Source organism: Petaurus breviceps, unplaced genomic scaffold, assembly GCF_028583685.1.
Source record: "Petaurus breviceps papuanus isolate PSGF00001 unplaced genomic scaffold, PetGlider_PUasm1.0 582, whole genome shotgun sequence".
Taxonomy (NCBI): Eukaryota; Metazoa; Chordata; class Mammalia; order Diprotodontia; family Petauridae; genus Petaurus; species Petaurus breviceps.
The window spans coordinates 10107356-10134876 of record NW_027186390.1 but is presented as its reverse complement, the minus strand read 5'-3'; the positions used below and the strand labels follow the sequence as shown (position 1 = coordinate 10134876).

Below are 27521 nucleotides of genomic sequence, written 5' to 3'. Positions count from 1 at the left end.
TTTTGGACATCTTGATCTAGTACAGGCTTTCAACTTCAACATGTCCAATATAAGAATCGTCTTTTTCACCAAACATCCCCTCTTCCTAACTTTCCTATGCTTGTTGAGGGTACTGGTACCGAGATCTAGTCTCCCAGGCTCACAACATTGATTCACTCTTCACTCTTCACTCACATAGACAATCAGCTGTAAATGTCATTTCTATCTTTACAGCCGCATTTGTATACATATCCCCTCTGCTCATTACCTGCTACCTAGAATACTATAGTAGCTTCTTAATTGGTCTCTCTGTTGCAAGTATCCTCTCACTTCCATCCAACTTCCTACCAAAATAGAGGCTGCTAGGTGGCAAAGTAAATAGAGCTCTGAGCCTGGAGTCTGAAAGACCAAATCCAACCTCAAACTAGCTATGTGACCCTGGACAAGACACTTAACAGCTACCTGCCTCAGTTTCCTCAATGGAAATGGGGATAACAAGAGCGCCTACCTCCTGGGGTTGTTGTGAGGATCAAATGATCAGACATTTGTAAAATGCAAGCACACAGTAGGTGCTCTATAAATGCTTATTCCCTTCTGTTCCCATAGTGCTGCCATAGTGATCTTCCTAAACTGCAAGTCTAACCATGTCATATCCCTACACAATAAATGACAGTAGATCCTATTACCCCCAGGATCAAACACAAAATCCTCTCTTTGGCTTTTAAAGCCCTTTACAACCTGGCCCCTTCCTGCCTTTTCAGTCTTCTCATACCCTACTCCCTTCTACATATTCTATTATTCAATGATGTCCTTCTGGCTCAGCCCCCTCCCCCATCTTGAACTCTGTGCTTTTTTGTTTTTTGTTTTCTTTTTGGAGTGGGGAAGGCAGGGAAATTGGGTTAAGTGACTTGCCCAAGGTCACAGGACTAGCAAGTGTTAAGTGTCTGAGGCCACATTTGAACTCAGGTCCTCCTGACTCCGGGGCTGGTGCTCTATTCACTGTGCCACCTAGCTGCCCCAACTCTGTGCTTTTTTCGTTGACCATTACCATTCCCAAATGCCGGGAATATTCTCCCTCCTCAGTGCTGCCTCCTAGCTTCCCTGGCTTCCTTCAAGTCTTAGATCAAATCTCTCCTTCTGCAACAGACCTTCCCCAGATATGTCTGCTGCTGGTGCCTTCTCTTTAAGATGATGGCCCAGTTACACGGTAAATATCTTGATTGTTCCCAGCTGTTTGCATGCGGTCTCCCCCATTAGACTGTAATGGAAAATAAAGGCAGCCCTTACAAAGGTGCCATGTTTGTGACTTCATATTCCCAGCACTTAGCACAGTGTCTGGTACACAGTAAGTGCTTAATAAATGCTTGTTGATTGACTTTCCTCACCTGAAAAATGGGAGTGATAATAGCACCTACTTCACAGGGTTGTTGTGAGGATCAAATGAGATGGTGTACTTGAAGTATTTAAAGTACTTAAAGTATTTTGCAAATCTCAAAAACGTCATACAAGTGTAAGGTATTATCATATCCTCTAAACCAGTAGTGGAGAACCTGTGGCCTCGAGGTCACAAGTGGCCCTCCAGGTCCTCAAGTGTAGCTCTTTGACTGAATCCAAACTTCACAGAACAAATCCCTTTAGCAAAAGGATTTATTGGGGTGGTTAGGTGGCACAGTGAATAGAGCACCAGCCCCGGAGTCAGGAGGACCTGAGTTCAAATGTGGCCTCAGACACTTAACACTTGCTAGCCCTGTGACCTTGGGCAAGTCACTTAACCCCAATTTCCCTGCCTTCACCCATGCAAAAAGCAAAAAATTAAATAAAATAAAAGGATTTGTTCTGCAAAACTTGGACTCAGTCAAAAGGCCCCACCTGAGGACCTAGAAGGCCACATGTGGCCTCCAGGCTGAAAGTTCCCCACCCCTGCAAACAAACCAGTCTTCTTTAATAATGTCTCATGACTCTGTCAGTCACTGTTATCTTAATCCTTCTTGAAATTATTTAGTTTCTAGCTTCTACCACCTCAAGGTAACAGATACTTTAGGTTTATTACTCAACATGAGGAGTCCTAAAATTACCTTGTTTGAGTGACTGACTCTCTGGAATTTGAAGAACAAGTCCATGCCCAAACTATCCAGATTCTACATGGCTTTGTAAGATTTCATTCTATATCTCCATAGTGTATTGGCAAAGAAAGAATAACAACAACTTACCTTTTAAGGCATTTAAAGGCCTGGGTGAAGTATGTATCGCAAATATTATTTCCAAGCAGCTAGGTGCCATGGTGGCTGGAGCACTGGATCTGGAGGTCAGGAAACCCTGAGTTCAAATACAGCCTCAGACACTTGATAACTGTGTTACCCTGGATGAGTCACTTAATCTCTTCCTGCCTCAGTTTCCTCAAATGTAAAATGGGGATAATAATAGCATCTCCCTCTCATGGTTGTTATAAGGATCAAATGAGATACTTGTAAAGCACTTAGCACAATGCCTGGAACATAGTAGGCATTTAATAGATGCTTATTTCTTCCCTCCTCTTTTATGGATGAGGTCAGAGGATCATGGATATAGATAATGGAAGAGATTCCATAAGTCATCTCATCCAATACCTTCTTTTTTTATGTACAAGGAAACTGAGGCAGCTGTTCAAGGTCACATAGGTCTCATAAATTATAAGCATGAACCTACATGCTCTTAATCCAGAAAGTGTTGTGTTCTTTCCAACTCTCCCCCTTGACCTTTATAGTGTGTCTACCCTGATAGGTTCAGGATTGATTGCCAGCTTTGGAACTGCTTTTGTGAATTTGATTCACAAGATTCTCTTATACTATAGGCAGCCAGATGGCACAGTGGATAGAATGCCCAGCCTGGATTCAGGAATACTCATCTTCCTGAGTTTAAATCCAATCTCAAACTCTTACTAGTTACATAACCCTGGGCAAGTCACTTCACCCTGTTTGCCTCAATTTCCTCATCTGTAAAATGAGCTAGAGAAAGCAATGGCAAACCATTCCTGTACCTCTGCCAAGAAAACCCCAAATGAGGTCATGAAGAGTGGGACACATCCGTAAAACAGCTGAATACCAAGAAAAGGCAGAAGAGGGATATCATAGTTGGGAGGAAAATGAGTTTACATTTGAAAATGTGTATTAATGTACCGTACTAGAGAAAATGTTATAGAAATGATTATGAGCAATTACTCTTTTCAGGTTGAAGATGTCTACTTTTATTTATCCTATTCCCCCTTCAGAAGACAATAAATTCTTCAGTGTTCTGCTCAGCTCTTCCCATGAAAGCTCAGCCTGGAGGCTTCCCCTCCTTCAGAAAATGGCATGTTCTTTACTTGCGGTTGGTTTTGTTCTTTTTTTAAAAATCTACTCCTCCAACCCCCAGCCCACAGCATTTTGTTCTACTTGGGCAACTTGGGTAAATGTGGGTGTCTTTCTTAAAGAGACATCATTCTGTCTCATCATCAACTCATATCCTGGCTATTCTACCCTTAACTACAGCCAATGTCTGTCAGTATTTTGGTCCTCAAAGTGGGACTTGCGGTCGTGGGTGGGTGGGTTGCAGGTAGTCCACAGCAGGGCCCTACAGCATCCATCCATCATATGTCCAAGACCATGCTCTCATTTCTGACATAAATGAATCATTTACATCTGATTTTCCACCCACTGGTCCAAAGCAGCCATGGTCTTCTTGTTAGCTGGGAAGGGCTGTGGCAGTGACAGGCTAGAAGAGAGGGATAAGTGGCCTATGGGATTAATACCATAGGATCTGCCACCTTAGCATATGTTAAGAAGCACTATTTGGAGGAACTTTGGATAAGCTAAGAAATGTTTCATCTTTGGCACCAAAAAAAATATAAGCATCAGCAAAGTGTAGCAGAAAGAACCATGGACCTTGATGGAATCCAAGAAGTTGAGTTATCATGAGCAAGTAATTTAATCTTTCAGTGTCTCAGGGTTTGTTTGTTTGTTTTTTTAATCTATAAAATAGGGAGAATAACACTTACCTATCTAACAAAGTGGCTGTGGGGAAAAAATGCTTTGTAAATCTGAAAGTGTTACATAAAATATATGTTATTATTGAGATCTCTAAAAAGGAACTCCCAAGACACTGTTCAACACTCTATTTCATGAACCATTGATCTGACATAGAGGATCATGTCTTAAACTGAGGGTGCATGATAATAGCTACCATTTATTTTTTAAAAAATTCAAGGTTTACAAAGAACTTTACAAATATTATTTTCTTTGATCCTCACAACAATCCTGGGAGACAAGTGACTTTATTATCCCCATTTTATGGATGAGAAAACTGAGGAAGACAGAGGTTAAGAGACTTGTTCTGGGCCACACAACTAGTAAAGGTCCGAGATTAGTTTTAAATTCAGGTCTTCCTGACTCCAAGTCCAGCACTCTATTCCCTGCCTCATCTAAATTGCCTCATTCTAGTCCAGTGAACTTTTTGGATCTTACCTTGGATTCAGTCCAGGAACAGATTTCTGGGGTCTGTGAACTTGGAAGGGGGAAAAATATATCTTTATTTCAGTATAGTTTCCTTTGTGATCCAATGAATTTTATTTTATGCATTTAAATACATTGTTCATAGGCTTCACCAGACTGCGAAAGGGACACAAGGCACAAAAACAGTTAAGAACCATTACATTAGTCTAACCCCCTTATTCTTTTTTTCCTTTTGGAGGGTAATTGAGGTTAAGTAACTTGGCCAAGGTTACACGGCTAGTTTTTTTTTGTGTGGATGTTAAATGTCTGAGGCTGGAACGGAACTCGGGTCCTCCGGACTCTGGGGCCAACTCTTTACTCACTGCGCCACCTAGCTGCCCCATAACCCCCTTATTCTATCAATGAGGAATTGGCATGGGCCTTGTCTAAGGTCACTCAGGTAATCAAAGGTAGATCTATGATTCAAAACTAGGTCTAACTCACATGGGGCATTCTTTCAATATACCATTCTATGCTTCTTCTAGAACAGGTCAGTTAAAACCCTGAGAAAACAACAAAAACAATGTTCATACTTCATCATTTTTTTTCTTATTTTCTTTATGGTGAATTTGGAGAGTGTAGCCTCAGTCCCCTTCCTCACCTACATTGTATCCAAAGGCACGATGAACCAGTTCAGAACCTGAATATTGCTCTGGGAGAGAAAGGATAAGTAGAAGGAGAACCGAGGGCGTTGGAAAGCTGCATTAACCCTTCCTTACCACAAGTATTGTGTTGAAATAGTAAGTGAATATTATACCCTTTACTTTAAAGTGAAAGTTCTTCAATCTTTTTTGTGTGTGATGTAGCCCCGTTAGCAGTCTAGTGAAACCTCTGGTCCCCTTCTCAGAATGTTTTTAAATGCACAAAATACATAGGGTTAAAAAGAAAACCAATGATATTGAAATGTAGTTATTACTATATTTTAAAAAATCAAGTTCATGGACCCAGCTTAAGAACTCTTGCAGAGTTAATATCTTATAGGATGCCTAGTTTATTCCCTGGCTATAAATTAAATTGGAAGAGGATTCTGTATCTGAAGAAAATGATCGGCATCTTGACCCTAACCATCAAAGAACAGCCAGCAGGATACCTTCAGAATAGATATGCACAGTAACAGATGTGTGTTGTCACCCATTTCTAGCTAAAATCTGATTTGTACTAAAAGCCTCAAATTGCAAAATGCTGATCACAAAGTCCCCCACTGAATTAACGGAGAATACAGAAAAGTTAGCAACTTGCCTCAGACTAAGGGTTAAATTCAAAAACTGCCTCTCCCCTTAGAAAAGTACAGCATCTTAAAGTCTTTTTACATCTCCCCTCCTCCTGTCTTGCTCCATGGCGACTCTGCCCCCAAAAAAGAACTGAGCACCAGGAGGCAGAGGCAGCCTGAGGAGATTTATACCATTCTAGACTAGACTCTGAACCATAAAAAGGAACTGGAGAGTGAATTAGAAATGACAGGACCTTGGGAGCCAGTGACCATGCTGAACTGAATTAGACTTAATGATTAGCTAAGGAGGGGGATTTTGGTATTGTCTGCCATCTACCCTAGACTTGAGAAGAACTACTTTCAAAGAGCTGAGAGAAAGGATAATGAGGTTCCCTCAGCCTAAGATTCTAAAAGAAAAATGTACACAACAGGGAAAAGAGGACAACATTCTCTAGGCACAGTGGTAAATGAGTCCAGTGAGGAAGAAATGAGGGAGTGTCTGAAGAGCCTAAGATGGCAGATCTGGAATCTCACTGATGATCTCATTGATGTTGGGACATTCAGTGCTGCTGCCCTCCATTCCAGGGTGTTCTCCTCCAGAAGCAGGAGCCAGGAGGTGGGCTCAGTTACCCTGGATTCAAATAACTGATCTTAGAATTTTCATCATTGATTATATGATGTTATGCAAGAGACTAGCAACTAGACCATAAACCCTCCACACCCATACACCCACATGCCATGATAAATCACTGTAATAGGAATGGGAATCTGAAGATCTTCCCTGCCCCTTGGCCCTGTGATAGGCCTAAGTGACTCTGAGAACCTTCCATGATTTGAAAATATACTCTTCCCCCTAATAGGTTGAATGTGATCACATGGAGCCTGTGGTGGGAGGCTTGGTTTTCAGGAACACCTACATCTTGTTACTTTGTGATTGGGCAATGGGTCAAGAGGGTTGTGACATTCTCTGACCCAGGAGAAGGCTATATATGCCCTGATGTGAGATTTTACTTTGGGGCTCACTTCATGAAGAGTTGTGTGATTTGGCCAGACAAGACTCTGGGCAGCCATTGAGCCCCGTGGCTTTAAAAACCCAGATGTTGGTGCTTCCCTCTCTGGTAACTAACTACGTATGGGTGTAATGGTCAGACAGTTGGAAGCCTGTTTGCTGATCTGTTTCTCTGTCTGTATTTTTTTTGTCTGCTTGTAACTTCTGTTTGTATTCTCTGAAGTTCAGGGTGCTGACTTTTTCCCCTGAACTATGTAAATGATATATGTTTGATTAAAGTAAGATTGCTAACCTTTTTTGAGTTTCTTCCCTTTGAAAAAGTACCTGTCCTAGCAGCCATCCTGGGTATGCTAGGGTGCTTGCTGCTACAACAACATACAGGGTCAGGAGTTCTATGACAAGCCCTGTGATGGTAAGCACTGCTGGATCCCATGGTTTAGTGAATTCATTTTCTTCTCTAACATTGAAAGGCACTTTTGTTGTTCAGTGGTTTCAGTTGTGTTCAACTCTTTGTGTCCCCTTTGGAGCTTTCTTGGCAAAGATACTGGAATGGTTTGCCATTTCCTTCTCCAGCCCATTTTACAGATGAGGAAACTGAGACAAACAGGATTAAGTGACTTGCCCAAGATCACACATCTAGAAAGTGTCTGAGGTCTGATTTGAACTCAGGAAGATGAGTCTTCCTAACTGTCCGAAACAAAAAGCATACCTGCAACAAATACTTGAATAAGAACTTTGGGGTTGATTGTATGACATGAGAGACACTGGCACAGGACTGCCCAGCATGGCATGCTCTCATCAAAGAAGGTGCTGTGTGCACGATGAGCAAAGCAGAATTGAAGTAGCTCAAAAGAAATACAAGATAGGCAAATTTAGAGAATCCACCCCAAGTGTTCACATGGACTATTTGTGCATGACCTGTGGTAGAGCATTCTGAGTTCACATTGATTTGATCAGTCACAGTTGGACACACTGTAACTTAACCCTAGCATAGTGATTTCATTTTGGTCCTCTTTAAGAACAAAGGACAACAGCCAACCAGCCAGCCAGGAGCAGGGGATAGAGCACTGAGGCTGGTGTCAGAAAGACAGGGTTTTAATTCTCCTCTCAGATACTTACTACCTGTATGAGTCAAAGGTTTAACCTCTCTGAGACTCAGTTTTCCAATCTGTAAAATGAGAATCATAATAGCACCTACTTCGCTGTTACTATAAGGATAAAATAAAATAACATATATAAAGCACTTTGCAAATCTGAAAAGTGCTGTATAAATATGAGCTGTTGTTACTGTTGTTGGTACTCATCAGCACTACAGCTCTTTCCACATTCCAGCACTCACCATAACTGGAATGGCTTCACACCACCCTTTGCCACATGCTCCATCCCTTTGTCCTGATGCCCCTAAAACTTCCCACGGTATTGTCAACACTAACTTTCCTTTCGATCTACCTTTGCAATGGAGGGAAATAAGGAGGGCATTATCCCATGTAAAAGACAACACCTGGGTCTATTTTCCCTTCTCAGTACCATGAGAACATAATCTGTAGACAATTGTAAAATTGAGAGCAGAATGACCAATCCAGGAAGGAAACTTGGAGGCCATCATTTGCTCGCCAGAGCCACGACCTCTGTGGAGTGATTGGGGTTTTGCCCTGGAGTGCTAACATCTGGGGGGCATGCTTCTCCTCTAGAGGAACATACTTCATCCTCAGGGAGGGGTGGTACATTTCTTTGCTGTAATAACCCTATCCTCTACCAGTCCTACGTGGGACAATCCCCCTGGCTTCTACCCTCAAGGTTTCATCACTGATGTGCCCCTATCTGAGGGCTAACTAGCCTTAAACTCAACCCCAGGAGTACATGGGCTAGACTATGGTGGGAATGATGTTATTTAAGGGGTTCAGGGACCCCTCAAGGACTAAAGGGCAGGAGAGGATTGTCTGGAATGAATTCATAGATTCAAGCATTCTTTAAGTCAAAGTGGCAAAGGTTTATGGTAATGCCAATATGGTGGGCAGAGCTCCTTAAGGAACTTGCCACTTAACAGGAATGATGCTAAAGTTTATATAGGAAAAGTGGTGGATTATCTGGCAGATATGCTAATTAGGTGATAATTTACAACCTTGGTCATTGGTGTCATTCACTAGTGGAAACCAGGGGAAGGGGCTTCTCAGGGGTGTACTTTTGGTCTGTTACATCTGTCTATAACTTAATCTCTGGATTGAATATGATAACTTTGGAAATCACAGAAATGATTCTGTGGTTACAAGATAGTCTTGTTTTTACAAGAGAATTTATTCAGAGGTTTGTTTGTTCTTGTGATGGGGAAGGATGGTTGTTTTACTGGGGCCCCCTCATGAGTAATTGTGGGGAAAAGTAGTTTGTCTTACTGCGGCCCACTCATGAGTTATTGCTAGGCATAGTGTCTTTGAGCTAGGGAGAAAACTGTCAGGGATATTGTTTTGAAGCTAGGGAGAAATGTTATCTTAGAAATGGTGTACAAGCATAGGCACCCAAGCACCCCATCAGGAACAAGTTGCTTAATCTCTCAATGCAGCTGCATGCACAGTAATGCTGTCCCATGTGCCACCACCTGTCCCCCTCAAACTAAAGTTTGGCTCAGGCGCAATAAATCCTAGTTATGGCTCTGCTGAAAACATCGTTCAGTTGTGTAGTCTGTTCTGTAAACATTTACACCAGCCATTGCTATACCAGCAATATGGATTGAAGAAGCTGGAGATTTCTAACCTGGAGACTGTGATAATACCAATAGTTAACATTTATATAGCACTTTAAAACTTGCAAAGTGGTTTTCCCATCTGTAAAATGGGAATCACAATATCACCAACTTCACTGTTACTATAAGGATAAAATAAAATAACATGTATAAAGCACGCAATATTCAATTTGATCCTCAAAACATTCCTGCGAAGCAAGTACTATTATCATCTCCATTTTAAAAAATGATGAAACTGGGGGCAGCCAGGTAGCACAGTAAGAGCACCAGCCCCAGAGTTGGGATGACCTGGGGTCGAATCTGGGCTCAGATACTTACCACCACACCCAGAAATAACTGGCCATGTAACCTTGAGCAAGTTACTTAACCCCAATTGCTTAAAAAAAAATAAAATGATGGAACTGCTTAGGGGTTAAATGACTTGTTTGGGGAAACACAGCCAGTAAGTGTCTGCAGATTAGATAGGGTATGATTTGTTGTTCAATCATATTCAACTCTTTGTGAACCGTTTTGGGGTTTTTTCGGCAAAGATAGTGGAGTGGTTCACCATTTCCTTCTCCAGCTCATTTGACAGAAGAGGAAACTGAAGCAAGCAGGGCTAAATGACTTGCCTAGGGTCACACAGCTAATAAGTGTCTGAGGCTAGATTTGAACTTAGGAAGATGAGTCTTCGTGACTCCAGGCCCTGTGCTCTGTCAACTGCACCACCTAAGGGATGAAAGCTTCTTTCTAACTAAAGGGTTACCTAAGGAAGAGAGATGAGAAGAATTCTGCTTGGCTCCAGACAGTAGAACTGAGAGAAATGAGTGAAAGTTTAGAAAGATAAGCTTAGTCCCAATGTGAAGGAATTATCCTGAATAATTATGGCTTTTATAGAACAATTAAGAACAAAAGACCTAAACTCAAATTCAGGCTCCAATATTTATCTACTTGTATGACTTTGAGCGAGTCTATTAACCTCTCTGGGACTCAGTTTCCTCATCTGTAAAATGAGGGAGTTGGACTGAGTGGCCTCTGATGTACCTTTTAATTCTAAATCTATGATTGTCTGACTAGAAGATTTCTCCTTCCATTTAATAAGCACCTACTCTGTGATGTGTATACTAGGAATGCAAAACCACAAGCAAAAACAGCTCTGAGATGAAAGAGCTTACCTTCCATCAGGGGAAACGGTATATACTCATGTCAATCAATGCATGATCTATACAAAGTAGTTTGGGGGTGATGGAGGTGGGAGGGCATAAGGGAGTTACACTAGCAGCCAGGGGATCAGGAAAGTCCTTATTTGTAAGGTAGTATTTATACTGATCTCTGGAGGAAGTTAAGGATTTAAAGAGAAGGAAAGGGACAGGAAATGTTTTCCAGATGTAGTGATGCATGGAGACAGGAGGTGAAATATTGTGTATAGGAAAAAGCAAATGAGCCAGTTTGTCTGGAAAGCAGACTGAGGGGTACACAACAAATCTAGAAAAGTAAGGTAGGGGGCATCTAGGTGGCATAGTGGAGTCAGAAGGACCTGATTTCAAATGTAGCCTAAGATGTTTAGTAGCTGTGTGACCCTGGGCAAGTCACTTAACCTCAATTGTCTCAAAAAAAAAAGGAAAAATAAAAGTAAAGTAAGACCAGGTTGTATAGTTCTTTTCATATTAAGCAGACGGGTTTATATTGAATCCCAGAGGTAAGAGGCAACTTCTTGATCAGGGGAATGATGTATCCAGACCTGTGCTTTAGAAATATTAATGAGAATTTTTTTAAAGAAATACCAGATGGGAAGCTATAGAGAAGGTGGATTAAAGAGGTGAAAGATTAGAGATAATGAAGAGAACATTTTTAATTGTCTAGACAAAAGGTAATGAGAGCCTGGACCAGGGTAACTACATAAGGAAAGAGAAAGGAACAGATACAAAAAGTTTTGTGGTGGTACAGACTTGGTGATTGGTTGGATGTAAAGGGAGGACAAGAATGAGGAGTTATTCAACTCTGAGATTGCAGACCTAACTAGAAGGATGATGCCTCTAATAGAAATAGAAAAGTTAAGGAGAGAGGTTATAGGTTTAGAGGGAAAAGATAATAAATTCTGTCTTTGTCGTGTTGAGTTTGGGTTGTCTATAGGGTATAGAGTTGGAAACATCCATAAGGCAATTGGTGATGCTGAACTAGGGATTAGGAGAAAGACTAGAGCTGGCAGTCATCTGCAAAGAGATGATGGTTGAACTCATGGGAAGAGAACAGAAGAGAGAAGAGGAGAGAAGAGTGGAGAGGGAGGAGGGGAAAGGTGGTCACAGAACCGAGTCTCGGCATCTCCCTCACTAGAGCACGTCGAGCAAAGGCTGGGCAACCACATGTTGAGAATGCCATAGACAGGATTCTTGTCCAGGTACGGGTTGGACTATATAACCTCTGAAATTTCTTCTAACACTGAGAGTCTGTGATAAGGGGTAAGGTAAAGGGAGGGGGAGTGGTGATTTAAGGAGGACAAAGAGTATATTCTACTTTTGATGATCTATTGTTTATCATGGAGCAGCTGCTTGTAGGAAATGGCTCAAATCCCAGAAAGCCTTCGTGTTTTAGAGGGGTTTGTCTATGACTATATGTAATGTAAATAAGAATTGTTTCTGCTTTAGCCAGAGACCCTAAGGGTCTTTCCCTCTCAGATTGATTTTTTTTTAAAGAGGCCATTCTCTGCCTCATTTCTTACCTAGCCTTAATCACAGAATGGATGTTGCCTCAATCAAACTGAAACCAGTTAAAGATATTAGCTAAAAAGGCCAAGGCCCCTCCCTGCATCTGGGACCATCTCCAGTGGTCCTGATCTATATCTTGCCACTGGACCCTGATGGCTCTGAAGGAGAGAATGAGGCTGGTGAGTTTGCACAGCCTCCCTCACTTAAAACCAATTCACTCCATGTCATGGCATCACCTCCCTGATGTCATGATCCTCTTCAAGAATGAAGGACAAACAACAGCAAATAATAGAAGCTATATGTGTAGTTGGGCTCCCCAAGAGCCTTCCTTAATGTGGACATTTTTTGTGTGTTTTTTGGTATAACAGGTCTTGTGAAGTTGGCCGGAGGAACTGTGTTGAGTGGGGTCCTGTGGCTGCTCTCGGTACCTCCCAGCTGGTTAAGAACTCATGTTTTTGATAGAAGAGAATCTGTAATGAGACACTTTACACTGTCTTGAGACAGTTCAGGCTATACCCATGGTATGATATTTGTCTAAGATTCTGCCTCACCAACTATGAGTTATGTTTGAAAGCCTGAGACATGCTATGGGCAGCATGAAACCCACTCCTCCTTTTCTTGTCTCACTGACTGCTAGGCACAGATGGTACACAGACTGGGGGAACAGCTGCATGAGCTGGAGAAGTTGGGTGGCAGCCAGGACAGTCTTGTAGCACAATCAGTCCATTTTAATCACTGTGTCCATCCCTGCAAGTCTACATTTGCTGGTCCCTGGTAATGCCAGATACTTTCAAAAGGTATTAAGACTAAGCAACAGTGTGAAGGACCATTTTTAAGACACAGTCTCCCACTTTGGTGGCAGAAACAACATTGGATTTGTCAACACTGTCCCAATCAGGAGACTTAGGATTGAAGATTGCCTCTGCCACCTACTAACTAGGTGACCTTGGGTATTTCATTTAACTTCCCAAGGTCTCAATTTCCTCATCTGCAAAATGAGGGCACTGGATTAGATGATGACTCAGGTATATGGACCTTTTATAACCATCTCCCCCATTAGAATGGAACCCCATTGGGATCAGGGACCATTTTCATTTTTTTCTTTGTAAACTTAGCACTTAACACAGTGCCTAGCACCTAATAAGCCATCTAATAAATGCCTGTTGATTAATTGGCTGATGGTGGTTCAGGTGGTGGAAGCTTTTGCAATAAGAAAATTAGATGAAACTTCCATTGAACAAATAGTTCCCCCAGAGAGCAGAGAAGCAGCCCCTGAGAAGTGCTTTAAGATAAGCTCTCAGCAGCGTTAGGGTCCCCAGTCAGAAATGTGATTTAGGGACCACAGTGGTAGTTCTAAAACAAAGTGCCAGTCACTAGTTTCCCATCTTAATGAATTTTAACAGAGACAAGCAATTCTAGGTTGAAGAGAGGCAATGTTCAAGGAAACATTTAGTTAAGGATTGAATGGGGAGTTAAAAAATTGATTAGAGGGTCATTTGATTTCTTAAGACCTGGCAGGAGTAATCCATTTTATCATTAGGTCCTGTGATGAGCTTCGATGAGAGGAGGGTGTAGCCTTTGGTTTAAGAGGAGGGCCAGCTCAAAATGGTCAGTTAGCACAAAACAAACGTAACTGGGGGCAGGAGAGTCCTGAAGAAATGAAGGATCACCAGGGCAATGCCTAGTCTTTGTTTACACTGCAGTGCCTCTAAGCCTCTGGCCTGAACAGTGTAGACAAAAACCTCCCAGCTCAGTCTTTCCTGCTGTAGCTTTGGGCCATCAAGCTGACTATGAATGAGGCAGAATTTACAGTTATAAGGAGAAGCACAAAAAGGAACAAGGATGAGGGTGGGAAGGCCATCTGATGACCCTTGAATTAATGCAGTATAAGAAATACATAAGAGCATGTCGGGAAGGTTAGTAGAGGGGAAGGCTGCTCTCTGTGAGGGGAACCAGGAGCCAGAGTACAATAGAAAGAACTCTAGGTTTGGAGTCCTATGACCTGCCTCTGTCACTTATTACATGTGTGGCCTCTGGGAAGTCACTTACTTCCTCTCAGTTTCAGTTTTCATCTGTAAAGTGAGGGGGTCAGATTAGATGGTTTCTAAAAGTCCCTTCTGGCTCTAAATCTATGGCCCAATGAGTTCTGATACTGCTGAGGTGATATTAAAAAATGTAACCCTGTTGCATTGTTGATGGCCTGACCAGGCATGGGATAGCTGGCATTCTGTTCAAGGCTAATGCCAGGACCAGTTCATGAAGAGGCTCAAATGGAAGTCATTGGCAGCACCTCGTCCATAAAGGTTGCCAAATGGAAACTGATTTTAGAACAGATTTAGCAATCTAAACTGATCACAGCCATATAAAACATGCTCTAGGTCATTAATAATGAGAGAAATGCAAATTAAAGCAGCCCTGAGGTGCTACCTCACAACCATCAGATTGCCAAGCAAACCAAAAAAAGGCACGTGAATATATTGTTGCTGTAGGTTTGAAATATCTCAGGCATTCTACAATGCAATTTGAAATTCTGACCCCAAAGCTACAAAATTGTAAACTGGCTTTGATCCAGTGATGCCACTGTTAGGTCTACCCATATCCCAAGGAGATCAGAGAAAGAGGAAAAGGACCTATATGTACAAAAATAGTTTTAGAAGCTCTTTTTGTGGTGGTAAAGAACTAGAAACTAAAGGAGTTTGGGACCGGCTGTGCAAAGTATGGCTTATAAATGTAACAGAATATCACTGTACTATGAGAAACAATGAAAGTAGGGGTGGCTAGGTGGCGCAGTGAGTAGAGTGCTGGCCCTGGAGTCAGGAGGACCTGAGTTCAGATTCGGCCTCAGACACTTAACACACACAAACTAGCCATGTGACCTTGGGCAAGTTACTTAAACCCAATTGCCCTCCAAAAAAAAAAAAGAAAGAAACAATGAAAGTAATGGTTTCAGAGAAACCTGAGAAGATTTATATGAACTGATGCTGAATGAAGTGAGCAGAACAATTGATCCAATGACACCAACATTATAAAGACAAACAAGTTTGAAAGACTTAAGAACATTAATCAATGCAATGACCAAACATGATTCCAGAGAACAAATGATAAAGTCCCAATAGAACAGAGATAGTCTCAGGGTACAAGATAAGATGTATTTGTTGGTTATGGCTAATGCAGGCATTTATTTTGCTTGATTGTGCATATTTGTTACAAGGGTTTTGCTAATCTTTCTTCAATGGAGGTAGAGGGAGAAAAAAATAGGTTTTTATTCACTGAAAAAGTTATTTTTTAAAAATGACAAATTTACTCTCCTTCCCGGTATATTGCCATCTTCATGGCAGTATGATCATGTCTCAAGAATGCGTCATTTTATCCCATGTTGCCATCTGGCCCAAAAAGAGTGAGGTGTTTTCTAAAAGAACTTTTCAGCATACATGTACTTCTGATACAGATTGTTTTAAAGAAGGAACTCTATTCACTACTAGGTTCTGGAAAAAGCTTCAGAAAAGGTTAAAGACTGGTCTCCTGCTTACAGCCACACACTGCCTCATAAGCCATTGTACACATAGCAATCAACATTCTCTATGCTGACATATTACATACTTTGCATGATTGATGTTATTCCTGCTAATGGGAGAGGTGTTTGGTTTCAGGGTTTTTTTTTTTTTTTCAAAAGGAAAAGCCTGTTTATTCAAAGGAAAAGCCCTCTTATTAATGGAGTTCATTAATGCTAAGATTAATGTAAAATAAATAAGATTCTAGGAAACAAAATATCTTGGACAATTGGCTTAAAATATTTTTCCAGTAATTATGGATTTAAGAAACAGAACATATATCATAAATTCAAATATTTTGATGGCAGAGTTTTCCAAGAACAGCATGATACCATCTAGCCTTCGAAGTTCACCTTTTCTGGAACTCTAAAGTTTCTCTCCAAGTATGTCTCGAAGGCATAGCATATTCTTAGCAAACACCAATCTTGAAGTGGGAATAAAAACAATCAAGAAGCAGGGAAGTCCAAGAGACAACAGACTGTGTGACCTCCATATGGATTCGCTTTATTCAACTGTGCTTATTTATTTCCTTCCTTTATCTTGGATAACTGTGTGTATTGGGGAGGGGGCACTGAGGGGAGGTGGGGAGGACAGCCAGCAATACCAATGCCCTACAAAAAAAAGAGAGAGAGAGAGGCTTTGGAACATAGAATGTTTACATAGAAGCACAGAATATTTTTACATAGAATGTTTGCATAGAAGCACAAACAAGCAGGACATATTTTTAGCATATTGTGTAGAATTTATTGTATGCTTTTTAAAAAAGCTGTTTAGTCATTTGCATACATGTCTGACTCTTCATGATCCTATTTGGATTTTTCCCAGCAAAGAGACTGGAGTGGTTTGCCATTTCCTTCTCCAGCTCATTTTACAGATGAGGAAACTGAGACAAACGGGATTAAGTGACTTGCCCAGGGTCACACAGCTAGTAAGTGTCTGAAGTTAGATTTGAGCTCAGGTCCTCCTGACTCCAAGCCTGGCACTCTATCCACTGCACCACCTACCTGCCCTTTAAACAAGAGATCTAAAATGAAGGTTCACAATTTCATAGAACATCCTGTTTTTGTGTTTTGTTATATGTATGGAAAAATTTTTTTCTTTTGGTGTTCAAGTTTAGAACTTTAATTTTCCTTCTTTTTTTTTTTTTTAAGAAAGTAACAGACGGGGGTGGCTAGGTGGTGCAGTGAAGAGAACACTGGTACTGGAGTCAAGAGGACCTGAGTTCAAATCCAGCTTCAGACACTTAACACTTGTTAGCCATGTGACCTTGGGCAAGTCACTTAACCCCAATTGCCCTGCTTTCCCCCCTCCAAAAAAAGCTAAAACAAGGAAGGAAGGAAGGAAGGAAGGAAGGAAGGAAGGAAGGAAGGAAGGAAGGAAGGAAGGAAGGAAATAAATAGACCATTAAATCACATTTGTGGTGGCAGTCAGGAGGTGAGGTCAGGCTGGACTACACATACCTCCTGGCTTTTAAATGACATATGTTTAGAACTTTTGCCATCTGTCAGTGACTGAACCTGACTTCTAAGCTAGGCCTACCACACATCCCCAAGGTTTGTCCAGTCTTTCATGTTTTACACCTCAAATCCCCCAAATTCCCATGCAAGAATGGAACTTGACCCCTTGAAGTATGAAGAATGGGAGATTCTGTGTTGCCAACAAAATGGGCAATGCTGGAACTACCCAATCAATAAGAAAAACTATGGCTCAGAAACCCCCACACAGGACTTCAGTTGATGGACTCCATGCCCTTTCCCTGGTTAGAGAGTTTCATCAGAGACACACAGAGAGGTATTCAATATTTTCTCCTGGATCAAGGCAGGAAAAGGACCATAGGAACGAGACAATGGCAGTATAATGGCTTGGAATAATTACAAAATTTGGAGCAGAAAGTTAGGTCAACCACAGGGGAGGAAGAATATGAATGCTGAGCTGCTTGCTTGATATGCTTGCTGCTGGCATATGCACATGGTCTTAATGAACCACACCCTCACTTTCTTTAAGCCCTCATCTTCTCCCAAATATCTACACTGGTGGTGTAACAACAGCTCAGACTTTGGGGCCTTTTCTTGCCACGTGCACAAACTTGTGGTGTGGTGATTTGAGAGAATGGAGTATATTGGCAGAGAATACTAAAGAGAGAACAGACAGACAAGATGAAAGCTGTGCTGGTAGCCATAAAACATGGAAAAAGCAAGAGAAAAGACAGTCTGTAGGAACATACTGGCCACTATTACTGAGGCTTGTGGCAGAGTCACTTGCTTGCAGAGCAGCCCAGACCAAAGTAAAACTCTGGGGTTTGGAAAGGGCATGGCTATATTGCTAAAATCCATGACAAAGGGATTTCTCTGTTTCTCCCATCCTCATAATCCTTAGGAAGATTTCCAGGCACTGACAGTGAGATTTGCCTCTTGCCTGTTGAGAGAAAGATGGTATTAAATGAAACATACATTGTCTTTTTTTTTTTGCAGGGGGAAAGGCAAGGCAATTGGGGTTAAGTGACTTGCCCAAGGTCACACAGCTAATACATGTTAAGTGTCTGAGGCTGAATTTGAACTCAGGTCCTCCTGACTCTAGGCCAGTGCTCTATTCACTGCGCCACCTAGCTGCCCCTGAAACATACATTATCAAACATGAAGCCTTCCATGTTCCTAGAATATCACTAGAAGTGATATCTCTCACCTTGAATCTCTCAGGCCATCTCCACTCCTAGAGCTGTAGAGGACTAGACTTTATGGGAATGATACTCATGCAAAGGCTTGATCAGGACATGAAGGTGTAGTTGACTGGTTTTAATGAATGGTGGAGCCCATCTGGGAAGGCTAACTTTTGTTTCCAGAGAGATGGTGACTTTCATGACATGAATGGCATGAAGGAATATCAAGGTCACATATGATCGGGAAAAGTGGGCCAGCCATGCAGCAAGAGTGAGGGAGAACAGATGGACAACTCAAGGGCTGTACAGGTAGCCATGAAATATTGAAAGAAGCCCAGAAAAGCCTCCAGCTCAATGGGCAGCTCCTCTGATTTTCAGAAACATATGTACAAAAGCATTTAGAATGAGAAACCATAGATGGGCTACAGTCTGCACCCATGGAAGGAGTGCTGTCTTTACTAACATCCTGGATCCATTAAATCTTTCAGTAGCTCTCCTGACCTAAAAGTCATAATATCAAAAACCCCATCTTGGCACAGGTCAGTGGAAAAATGAGTGTGAAAGTTTGAGGAAAAAACTAGCCCAAGTCAAGAAGGCAAGCAGCTCATTTATATGTCCCTCCAAATTTTCAGGGTAGTTGAAAGTCAATTGACAAACTGTGATGCCTGCCCTCAAGATGAGTGACATGCTTGCTTTCTTTTTATCATAAGAGTTGTTCCTTTGATAAACTTAGCTCTTCTCAGCAATGAAATGATCTAAGAATTCCAAGGGACTTATGATGGAAAATGCTATCCAAATCCAGAGAAAGAACTATGGAGTCTGAATGCAGATCGAGGCATTCCATTTTCCCTTTTTTTTTTCTTTCTTGTGGTTTTTTCCCTTTTGTTGATTCCTTCACAACATGCTTAATGTGGAAGTTTGTTTAATATGATTGTATGTGTATAGCCAGTATCAGATTGCATGCTGTCTTGGGGAGGGAGAAAAAAAATTAGAATTCAAAATCTTGCAAAAATGAATGTTGAAAACTATCTTTGCATGTAATTGGAAAAAATAAAATGCTATTAAGTCGGGAAAAGAAGATTTATTCCCAGTTCCACAAAGTTGCATTCTTAAGTTGGAATTAGCAAACTGTACTTATAAGAGTATGTCTCTCAGAGTTTTCTTGTTTCGCCTCAGAGGACCACTTTGCTCTCAAAAAGATCAAAGAAAGAGGGAAAAGATGCCTTGTGCAAATATATTTTTAGCAGCTCATTTTGTGGTGACAAAATACTAGCAACTAAGGGTGTGTCTATCAATCGGGGAATGGCCAAACAAGTTATGGCATATGAATGTGATAGAATACTATTGTTTTGTAAGAAAATATGAAGGGGATGCTTTCAGAGAAACATAGGAAGACTTTAAAAAATTGATGCAGAGTGAAGTGAGCAGAATTAAGAGAACAGTTTATCATAACAACATTGTTCAAGATAACTCTGAAAGACTTAGGAACTCTGATGAACAAAATGACCAACCATAATTCCAGAGGACTCATGATGAAATACCTTACCCATCTCCTGATGGAGATGTGGTTAAGAATTCAAACAGAAACATTTTTTTTTGGGGGGGGGAGATATGGACATTTGGGCATTTGTTTTGCTTAACTGTACATGTTTGTAAAAAGGGTTTTCTTTCTCTTGCTTTCTCCATGAGGGGGAGGTGGAAGGAAGAGTGGAATCTTTAAGAAAGGAAAATTTTTTGAAAGTGTTGAATTGAATCAAATTTGAATTCAATTTAATTGAATTAAATGATACTGACAAAAGCAATGCTATGGGCTATGCTTGTAGGAAAGTGAAAATATACCTTGCCCTTCAAATTTTCTTCACTTAAATTCAAAACTCAATACTGCTGACAAATTTAATACTTAAATTTATTGCCTTCCCTTTCTCCAACAACATTCAAACAAGTGCCAACATTCAAACAAGGCCTTTGTTTTCTTAATTGGAAAAGCTACTTCAGGATTTTAGGGATGGAAGAAAAGGCAGGACTAGCCTAGGCAAAATTGTGAAAATAGCCAAGGTTTGTCTTTGCCAGTCTCTCACTTTCCCTTTCCTCTCCTGCCCATTTACCCCAGATCCAGTTAACAATCCCCTAACTTCAGTCAATTTACACTTTGCACAAAGCGAATCTGGAAAAATCCATTCTGGAGGAAGGTGTTTATGGCTTAATGTGTCATTTGCATTTGAAATGGATCTCTAAAGGTCGAATTTCAGGCATAGGACACCTTCGTAGAGAAGATATTTTCAGACTAGCAGTCTCCCAAATCAGCATCAGGCCACAGAAATGGACAACAGAGGTCATTTATTCTGGGTAAAATTGGCCCTGATGGGGAAGTACAGGGAAGATAACCACAGGGTTTGGAGTTAGAGGACCAAGCTTCTTCCATATTCTCAGCTTTGCTGCAGTAGAATCTTTGTGAGCATGGGCAAGTAAATCACTGGGCCTCAGTTTTCTCATCTGTAATATGGGATAGGGGAGAAATTTAAATAGCCTCTAAGAACGTTTTGGCTCTAAATCTAGGGCCAATTCTGAGATTCAAGATAATTATGCCATTTTATCCATACAAATCCTTACCCCAGATTTAAATCTTGGGTCACAGAATTATTAAAACTGGAGAAGATTTAAGGATTTATCTATCCCAACCCTTCACTTTAAGGATGAGGAAACTGAAACTCAGAGAGGGGAAATGTTATCCAATGTCACACAGCTATTAAGTGACAGACCTGGGACCTAAGTCAAGAGTCTGATTCTTACTTTTGGTCTGAGGAAGATATAATAATAAAAAAACTAGCATTTATATGGTACTTTAAGATAAAAAACACTCTTGTGTTATTTCATTTAGTCCTCACACAATCCTATATGATAAGGTGCCATGATTTCCCCCATTTTACAGAGAGGGAAACTGAGACCAAGAGAGATGAGGTGATTTGCCCAGGATCACATACTTAATAAGTGTCTGGGTCAGGATTTGAACTTAGGCTTTCTTAAGTATAACTGCAACATTTTATCCACTACACCTCCTAGCTGCCTCTCTGATATATAGATGGCAACATATGATGATAGATCACCTCCCAATAGGGCAAAGTAGAAACTGTAGCCTCAAGTCCCTCCCGGACTTTCTACAAATGCCCAGAAAAGCAGTTTTGCTACCAAGAGGCTCCAAGCCACATCTATTACCAATGCTGTCCTTACATTGCCCCCTGCTGTCCTACTCTAGAGCTCCCTTCCTGAGTGAGGGTGACAGTCAGAAAGAGGACTAGGTGCAGGCAAGCTGGGCACTCATCTAGGTTGCCCAGAAGGGTAGAGAGAGATACTTCTTGATACTACCTTTTATAAATGTACATATGTTAATTCTAGAAAATTTTACCCCTCCATTTTTATAGATATTTATTCTGTGATATCAAGTTGCTTATATTTTAGTGAAGATTCAAAGTCTCTACTGGACAACATATACACAAGGGACATAAATTTTAAACCTAGCCTGAGGTAAAAACACTCACCACACCTTGTACCAGCTGTGGTAGTGACACAAGACCAGTATATGTCAGATCAATGCTCACCCTAACTGGATGGGGAAGAAGCGGGAAAGATGAGCTCTCAAGACTGGTCTCCCCAGAGAGGTGAAACTGTGGGGTGAGTGCCAAAGGTCAAAGCACACTCATCATGGCTGTTATTCAAGAAACTTAAATTTAAAGGGAGAAGTGTGTACAGACATGAGGTTTAAAATGGACCAGGATGACAACACCCCCTAAGTATTAGTCACTGGTGTGTGGTTTTAAAGACGACCAAATCATCTGGCTTTTCATTTAAACATGTTTCAGGAAGTTTTGATTTCAAGGTCCACAATTTCCATTTCCATTTAAATTCAGCTGAATTTTAAAAAATCAAACTCATTTTGCTAGGATGACAGTTATCTCAAGCAAGCTATGGAGATGCCTAGTCAGGCAATTCCCTTTCAAGAGAAAACAATGTGGTGCAAGGTGTTTGATGGGGAAAAAAACCAACAAAAACAAATAAAAATAAGAAACTCCCCAAAACAGAGCAAAGAAACCAAATCTTCTTTGAAAGCTCCATAAAGAACAACTCTATGTCTTATACATATACAGTCCTCCTATCATCAATTCTGTGACTTCTCAACAAACATATATTCCCTGGGAAGGAGATGAGTGCAAGAAGTCACATAATACTAAGTCAAGGACCTGATTAAAATTATGCCTACAAGGCAGCTGGAAACAAATGTTGAGAATCCATCAGTAGACTTAGGTGTTTGAAGGGTCCTTAAAGGTCCATTTTATAGATAGGGAAAGTGAGTCTCAGAAAACTTGCCTAAGGTCACACAGCTAAAAAATAGCAGAGACAGGACCTTCCAAATCCAGCCCTCTTTCTACTGTACCACACTATCTCCCTTGTGATCCTCTGTCTCCCTTCCAAGACACTTGAAGAGCCAAACACTTCATGTGCATAATAAAAGGCTAACTTAAAACCATCATACCTATGCTAGTTGTGGGAACAGGTTAACTCCTCCCCATTTACTCTCTGAGTTGGAGATGAGTCAGATATGACTCATATATAAAAATCAGATAGACCCCAGTGGTTTAGTGGTTTGACTTCATCTCATTCAGTTGTACATATAATGAAATGTTATTACGAGGACCTGAGTTCAAATTTGGCCTCAGACACTTAAAACACTTACTAGCCATGTGACTTTGGGCAAGTCACTTAACCTCAATTGCCCTCTTTAAAAAAAAAAAGGCAAAAAAAAGTATGCAAATTTTCCGGATTGCAGGTGCACCGTGCGTATAGTTGCATTATTAAGCATCAGCTATATGCAGTGCATTGTGGTAGGCATTAGGAATGATAGATATAAAAACAAATAAGAAAATGTCCCTAGCTCAAAGAGCTTAAGTTACTAAAGGGCTACCCTGCATATTCATATATGCACATATACAGACACATGCATATACATATGTGTATATATAGCAGCTAGTTGGCACAGTGAATAGAATTCCAAGTCTGGAGTTAAAAAGACTGATTTTCCAGAGTTCAAATCTGGCCTCAGACACTTAGTAGCTGTGTGACTTTGGGCAAGTTACTTAACCCTCTTTGCCTCAATTTCCTCAACAATAAAATGAGCTGGAGAAAGAAATAGCAAACATCTCCAGTATCTTTGCCAAGAAAACCCCAAATGTGGTCACAAAGAATTAGAAACAACTGAAATGACTAAACAATCAGAAAGATATATGTGTGTTTACATATACATAAACACATATAAGTATATATATATATATATACACACATATGAGAATGATTTAAGTGTCTAATACAGAATTATGAAGTAGTATGAAGTCAGATAACAGAAATTACTTTCTCCCCAAGAGACAAGGAAAGTCTTCACAGAGAGAATTTTTCTCTCTGTGACCTCTTTGGAGGTTTTGATAAGAGTTATCCCTTCCACGTGGTAGGGGTTAGAGGTGCAGTGCCCCCACAATCTGGAAAATCCACCTAAAATTTTTTGGCCCTGCAGAGCCTTCCAAAGAAGAAGTCTGAATTTTTTTCTCTTTCTTTTATGGGGTGTTTACAGAGAATTTTTCTCTCTGTGAATTTTGAGAATTCAGAATGATGCATCCCACAAAATCTAGCCCTTATTCATCCAAGTTCTTCCATGATTTTCTAGTTTATAGGCTTAGATACAGGGCTAGAAGTCACCTAATTGGACCCTTTTATTTTATAGCTGAGGAAACCAAAGCCCAGAGAGGGTAAGAGATTTGTCTAGGGTCACACAGACAAGGTGTGTCTGAGACAGGGTTCAAATCAAGCTCTTCCTGATATCAAGTCAAGATGCTGCAACTTTATCCACAACACTATTGCATCTTGCTACCACAAGAGTCAGTGAAAGTCGATTGTGATCCCTTATGTTTCATAAAGGATCTTTTTTTTTTTAAGCAGTGTACCTTTATTGTCAACAACTGGTGTTTCCCTCAGGGTAAGGGGGTGTGCTATATGTATGTGGGAAATAAAATTTGTTGGCATTGCACTGGCAATGCCAGTTGAGGGAGTGTACAGGTTTGTTTGAGGTACTGTGTGTGCACATGCATTTATAGATGATCCTGAGGTGTAGGGATGGGATGGGGGGGAAGTAGTTCTCTCCCTACCTTGAGCTTGGGCTGAAACATCCCTGTTTAGGGAGGTAGCAGTCAGACTTATACCTGGAATCTCAGAAGCTCTTGCCTCCTGACTTCACCAAGAAGTTATTGTGAATCTCTCATCACAGAAGGGGTGGGTAGAAAGGTGACAATTACTAGCGGGTTTTTGCGGTGAACCAATGCTTGGTCAATGAGATGGGCTCTCTCATCCTAGTCTCCAATGAGGAACAACCTTTCTAAGACGGAGAGGACCCAAGTATGGAAGGGAAATCCAGGACAGAAGGGTATAGGGAGAAAGCCCTACCACTAGAAGGCATTGGAGACCTGGCGGGGTCATGAGATGACACAGGCGAGAAGGCTATTGGCAATTTTTTTCCAGGGGTTTTCTACTACGGGCTAGTCAAATAGCCTCAACAAGATCCTTTTCATAGGAAAACCCCAATTCCTTTCTCTGGTTTAGAAAAGATCAGCTGCCCACTGATCTTGATCCAGAAGGTTCCAGTGCCCCTGAGATACAACTTAATCCCAATGCCAGGGTATTTTTCTTTCAGAGTTCTGGACAACTTCAAGTAGGTGGTCAATAGGTTGGTCATCTCTGGACTGAAATGGTAAGCCAAAAACCTTTTCCATGAACATAGCTTGAGTTGTCTTCTCTCAGAGAAGGATAGGAACCAATCCTAGCTCTTTCCAGAATCTGAAATGGGGTAGGGGAGAGGAGAGGGGGGGACGGGAAACTAAACTTCAAAATCCATTATGTTTGTTGGTTTTGTAAGGTCCACAGATCACACATGATGGGCATGAGGTTCTGAGAGCATGTACGTTTCCTACAACACAAAGAAAGAAGGATGCACATCTGGAATCCAGAGGTCTCTCTTCACTCTGGCCACTGATTCTCTCATGAATAAATACATAAAGGTGTAGGAAAAAGAAGCATCGTGAAACTGAGCCATCTTAAATAGACTTAAGGAGAGTAATATATTTTATTTCATTAAAATAGATTTTAAAACAGACTGTGTAAAAGAATTAGGATTCTCAATAATTTACTATTATTTACATTAGCAAATGTTTGTGGTTAGTAGACACTTAGCGATGGAAAGTTTGTCAGGAGAATATAAGGCAAAGCACCCAGGGGTGCTTCCAGGCTAAGGAAACCACCACTGGAGAGGTAACCAACTCACAAACAGCTTTCTTCCTGTTTCCCATCCTTTCAGATTAAGCATGGTAATTATTTCATTAAATACTTAACGAACAGCAAGTGAGGTCAAACCTCTGACTGCTGGGTGGTAATAAAGAGATTCATTATTCCAACATTGAAGAGCTGTTAGCCCAGAACAGATTCTTTTCCTTTTGGCCTGATCTCCCAAACCCTATCATTAAATCAGTCTGAGCTTATCCAGGGAGAAGCCTGATCCTCAATGGTCTCCTCTAGTGCTGAAGACAATATTACCCATTGGTGATTTTGAAAACAACAACTACAATACACATCCTGGCTCTCAGGAAAATCCTGTAGTTACCCCTGGCCTGGCTTGCTGACTCACTTTCCCTTCCTGTCCCTAGAACCTGGCAATGGTTCACAATCTCATTCCAAATGTTTTCTAAACTTGACATGTGAGTCAGAGGTGAGTGTGAGGGTGGAGGACAGCAGGGGTGGGAAGGGGATGCCCAGGGCACTTTAAAGAAAGAGAAGAAAGTGGGACTCTCCTCTTCAGGAAACACAGAGTATAAACTGTCAGAACTAAACGGAGTAGTTGCCCTCACAGTATGTCTCCCCTGTAGGCACTGGGTGGTTTTCCATCGCACCAGGTGTTGCATGTGGGTTTCCCAGGAAATGAAGAAACAGGCTGGTTTTACTGAAAGGAAAATTAATCTCCATGAAGATGCTTTGACTACAGTCAGTCATATAGGTGGTCCTGAGGCTTCTGCAGCTGCTGCAAACCTTGCCATATACCTTTCCCTGATACCAGAGTTCACCTGAATGTGAGTTCTCTTCCCCTGTTTCCACTGTCTTCCAAAAACTTGTACCTTAGGAAGTGCATGGAGACCAACTGACCATCTGAGCCACAGCACCAATTTTTTTTACAGGCATCATCTCATATCTGGGGTTAGATGACCACCTTTGGGTCTAAGTGATTGAGGGCTATGGAACAGCAGCATAAGTCAGTAATAAAAGGCCAGAGGGTGGGTGAGCGGTCTACTGGAAAATCAGTCCAAAATGTCCGTCTCAAAAGGGACCAGGTGATAATAGGACAGGTTGGTGACATAGGCTGCTGGGTCTTCACTGTCCTCCAGCTCTGAGGTAAACTCACTGCCATTCTCAAACCTGAAAGCAAAAAACAAAACAAAACAAAAAACCCAGAGATAAGAACCTATTCACAGGTACAAGTAGCAAGAAGAAAAGGGAGAAATATAAAGTTAAATGGATGAAATTCAAAGAACTCTACAGAAAGGCAGTCCTAAGTGATACCATTCCCTCATGTGGGATCCTTGGACAATAGCCCTTTCAAATGTGATCCAGGAAAATAATTCTAATCAGTGCCCATATTTATAAAAAGCAACTAAAGCTACTAAAATGTACACATTGGTGAAATGTATCCTTCTACTCTTAGTAACAGCTCTTAATGCCTCATGACATTAATTCCCCTTCCAACCTAAAAACGGCCTTCTAAAGCCAGAAATAACTAGGAGCATAGTTTTACATCTGGAGAAGACTTGAGAGGTCATCCATTTTAACTGTCTTATTTTTTATACTTGTAAGCAAACTTTGGCCCAAATAGGATATATGACTTACTCAAAGTCACAGAGGTAGAAATGATGAGACTGGGATTTGAATTCAGATTTTCTGACTTCACATAAAGTATTGTTTCCACTATACTACACTGATCTATAACCAATCTAGATCTTTTAAAATCTACAACTAATTTTAAGTCTTTTTTAAAAAGCTGGCCTAGAGAACAAGTGAAGACAGTAGGTATCAGATACAAGAAGTAGCCCCCATTTCAGACACACTGGAA

At 41.0% G+C, this 27521-nt stretch overlaps 1 protein-coding gene across 2 annotated transcripts in view; it reads right to left on the bottom strand.

Moving 5' to 3' along the window:
* Window positions 1-17907: 17907 nt before the first annotated feature.
* PXDC1 (PX domain containing 1) overlaps window positions 17908-27521 on the bottom strand; it is a 65987-nt gene continuing 56373 nt past the window's right edge. The window contains exon 5 of one of the 2 annotated variants that reach the window (XM_069103568.1): window positions 17908-18090. In XM_069103568.1, the coding sequence (XP_068959669.1) occupies window positions 18048-18090 (43 nt within the window). In that variant the 3' untranslated portion in view covers window positions 17908-18047. Of the gene's footprint in view, window positions 18091-25468; window positions 26831-27521 lie in introns of those variants that run through there. The other variant, XM_069103567.1, reaches the window with a different exon arrangement.